The sequence below is a fragment of the Alligator sinensis genome, unplaced genomic scaffold (assembly GCF_000455745.1).
Source record: "Alligator sinensis unplaced genomic scaffold, ASM45574v1 scaffold628_2, whole genome shotgun sequence".
In the NCBI taxonomy this organism is placed as follows: domain Eukaryota; kingdom Metazoa; phylum Chordata; order Crocodylia; family Alligatoridae; genus Alligator; species Alligator sinensis.
The window spans coordinates 4,566,160-4,570,203 of NW_005841833.1; the positions used below are offsets into that span (position 1 = coordinate 4,566,160).

The 4,044-nt window shown below is 45.6% G+C and overlaps 1 protein-coding gene across 1 annotated transcript in view; it reads left to right on the forward strand.

The window, feature by feature from the left end:
- The first annotated feature begins 3,380 nt into the window (after positions 1-3,380).
- The window catches only part of VPS33A (VPS33A, CORVET/HOPS core subunit), an 11,826-nt gene continuing 11,162 nt past the window's right edge, over positions 3,381-4,044 (forward strand). Inside the window, exons 1-3 of the mRNA XM_006015258.3 lie at positions 3,381-3,491; positions 3,593-3,658; positions 3,767-3,894. Coding sequence (XP_006015320.1) covers positions 3,381-3,491; positions 3,593-3,658; positions 3,767-3,894 — 305 coding nt within the window. The remainder of the gene's footprint in view (positions 3,492-3,592; positions 3,659-3,766; positions 3,895-4,044) is intronic.

Below are 4,044 nucleotides of genomic sequence, written 5' to 3' on the forward strand. Positions count from 1 at the left end.
GAGACAAATAACATGAACACTTCAGTTTGTTTGCAGTCTTAGTAGTCCTCACTTTTCTGCAAGTGGGGTTGTATCAGGACAGAACAGAACACCATGTTCTGGTCCACTTGTTATTGTTCCCTGGGTTATCAATAGTGAATTTATTTTCTTTCTTCATCAGATTTCCTGGAAATCTGAGAAGCCTGGTCTGGAAATTGATGTTCTGTCCATATGGTAGAATAGGTACAACATGGACATTTGTAATTTAGGCTTCCCTCATGCTGCTCCCCATTTCCTGTAGGAACTAGTAGTGTAGTCCTGTTGAAACAGCTTCCAACAGCAGCTGACATAGAAGATGATCTGTGCTACAGGCACTTGTCCACCAACTTGTTTCAAACTGTTGGGTGGAAACTATTGAGTCCCCAGTCAGAATTTACACTGACAGCTCAAGCATGCTCCGCGAGCTGCTACTGGTTTGTAAGCTTCCCCTCTTGATGCCCAACCTTGTGCCCTTGCCTTGTGCCATTGTAGTTGTTTAAAGGGGAAAAGCAAATGCAACTCTTCTATGGCTTTCAGATGCCATGTTTGTGCTGCATGTTGATATGTTGCAGTCTCTTTTCACTAGTGTTTGCTGTACCGTGCAATCCTAAATCCCACTCTCTTTTATTCTAAACTCCCCAGATTGATTTCCTGAATTCGGTGATAGTGGATCTTCAAAGGAAAAATGAAGAATTGAAGCTGAAGGTGGAAACAATGTCTGAAGCAGCTCTCAATGGCAACGAGGAGGAGATAAATAATTATGACAGGTATAAATATTATGTGGAAAATTGATTTGGGTTGAGCTTTGCTGGTAGCACTAGCAATTGGTGCTGTGAGCCTGTCTGTTAACAGAGGAGCCTTGTTGCATGCAGTGCAAGCATAGCTTCCTTACATGACCTGGGTGGCTAGACAGAGGTTAAGGGGACATATTAGTACACCTTCATTTGCTATCGCACCCAAATGTGGGCCTGGCCCCCTCCAAACCAGGCTAACATACCCTCTCTCTTTTTCCACCAATTTACGTGAGTGGCTTTGAAACGGTGGGTTTATATTTGTGCATATGAAAACTGCAACAATTCAATGACTAAGGTAAATTGTTATCACTACATGGGGAACAGCAATTCCAGCATCTTTTTCTGAAAGGCACTGATTCTTTCTGCTGCTTGCAGTCCATAGGATACCCTGTTGGTTTTTAAGCAGCACAAAACAACTAACCCTTTGGGTTTTTCCCCTCACTCCTCCTATATTAAGAGAATATCCAACCTAACTTGTGCTAATGTTGATCTTACAGCGAGGAAGAAAGCCTGTCAAAGAAGAAACCTCGCCTCTTCTGTGACATTTGTGACTGCTTTGACCTCCACGACACAGAAGACTGTCCAACTCAGGCGCAGGTGTCAGATGAGCCTCCCCATTCAACTTATCATGGCAGCAGAAAAGAAGAGCGCCCCTATTGTGACATCTGCGAGGTGTTCGGGCACTGGACAACCAATTGCAACGATGATGAGACCTTCTAACCCAATGCAAGGCCAGGAAAGCAAACCTCGTTTGTATGCACTAATTGGACACTTTACACCACCAGCATTTGTATGCGCAGGCATCAGGAAAAGGGACAATGGCTCTTGACCCCCACCTACTCCGGAATCAGCAAACCTATAGATATGTTGATCCTCTGCTAACAAATACTCTTATTATTCCCCATAATAAACTAAAGTGAAATATAAATAAATAATTTAATAGATGACTTTTTGCCATTTATTTCCCAACTTTTGGTTTTGTCCCATCTTTAAAAAGAAGCATCCCCTACACTGTTACATTATCCTATGGGAAAAAGGTATAGGAGCAAAGCACTATAGTATGGTAAAGCTTATTTAAATACCTTAAAATTATGCTGTTAATTTTGATATTTGCACTAAAACATTTTAAGACTGCATTTGTACATTTAGATTTTTAAGCTTTTGACACTGGAATGAGTTGAGAAATGTTTCATCTTTATTTTTCATCTGCTCATTAACTATTTTACTGTGCTCTTGATCAAAGAACACGAGCTCTGCACTACCTATCAGTAGTGCCTTGATTTCAGTTTGGTTACAGTGTGAGACTTAAAATCATGAGACAGGTAAGAAAACATAAGCTACTGTGGGGATTTATTAGAAAACTATGCTGTGCACACTTACTGCAGTTTGTGTGACATCCCTTTTTTACATTATTTCTGCTCTATACAGTGTGTGTGTGTGTGTGTGTGTGTGTGTGTGTATATACATAAATATATATTAAAATTTATATTTTGGAAAAAAGTGTCTTCTTTCACATTTTTAAATTGTATTCAATTCCTCACGCGACCTGTTTATGGGACAAACATTACAGCGTGACTGCATTGCTTTACTTGGAAGTCAACAAGTAAACCAAACCACCTCAGTATTGGGGGAGAGTTTTTTTTGTGAGAATCTCTCCAGCAATTTTGCCTTCTTCTATAGCAGGTTTTCAGTCAAGTCCATCTCAAAAACAGGTTATTTCAGGATCAGTTTTTGTTTTATTTTCAGATGAATGTATCATGGAAAATTACCAGTTGTGGATTTTGTTATAACCAAAAACAAGGGGTGAAGAAATCTAACTTGATGGAATAGTGATACGCTCTGGCTAGTCGTCCACTACATGGACAGCTAACGTTTTGTTTCGGGGTGGGGGGGGCTACTGCTAGTAAGGTGCGATTCAAACACGAGCAAGCGTGGAACAAAGTGGCTTTAAACCACTGATTCAGTTTGGTTTAAATCTTCTTTTGAATGTCTTCTAGTGTATGTAAAAAGAACAAATTGTACTGTATCTTCCTTGCTACCTGTACCATAGATCTGGGATTGACTCTTCTACAACTGTATATATATGCCTTTGATGTATTTTTTTTTTCTGGAAATGATCAACTGCGTATTTGGCCTATAGTATAAAGTAAACCTTCTGTAGTCATTTTAAATCCTGGGCAACGAATGTATTATAGTAACAACAGGAACGAACGCAGGGAATCAGTATTCACGGGAAGAACGGCATGTCCCGTATCTTCCTGAATAAATGTTTATTGTCACTGCTGTGTCGCTTGCCTCCTTTCCTCCTTTCTTCTTCCCCCCGGCAGCTCAGGCTCCTACCACTCCTTACATGCATCACGCAATAAACTTTACACCAGCCACCTGTGCAGAGCCCTGAAATTAGTGCTTGAAAGGCTGCTGGTTGGTGTCCAGCTCCCACGTGAACGGGCAGCAAAGGACACCATAGCAGGATGCTGACCCGACCCCTGCGGCCTAAGACATCTCACAGGTGTGCGGGCGGCTGCAGGGCCACGTGGGTGAGCAGCACGGCCCGCGACTCCGGCGCGCATGCGCAGCAGGGGGGGCAGGGCGGGCGTCACGTGGCCCGACCTGACGGCGCTGCGGGAGGCCGGGCGGCGCGAACTGCGCGAGTTCCTCGACAAGTGCGCGGGCTCCAAGGTGGGCGCCGCGCCGCCGCCGCTCCCCTCCTCACGGGCGGCGCCTCCTGCCTGCCCTGCCCTTCACACAGCTCCTCTCCTCTCTCCCCCCCCTCCCCCCAGGCCATCGTGTGGGACGAGTACCTCACCGGGCCCTTCGGCCTCATCGCGCAGTACTCGCTGCTCAAGGTAAACGCGGGGCCGCCCGCCCCTTTCCCAGCCCGCCGCGGGAAGGAGGGGATGCGGGAGGGACGGGGGCGGGCGGCAGCAGCTGCTCAGCGCTTCGTTTCCCCGCAGGAACACGAGGTGGAGAAGATGTTCACCCTCAAGCCCGGCCGCCTGCCCGCAGCCGACGTCAAGAACATTATTTTCTTTGTCCGGCCCAAGCTAGAGCTCATGGATATCATCACTGAAAATATACTCAGGTAAAGCTCGTTCCGAAGGCTCCAAGGAGTTAATCCCTCCCGCTTTCCGCCCCTTTAGGTTTACACCAAGCTTCGGCGCCGAACAACCTGAGTTTGGTGCGTTTCGGCTGTTTTGGTAATAAATCCACGGCAAGGATCGGAGTCGGGGAC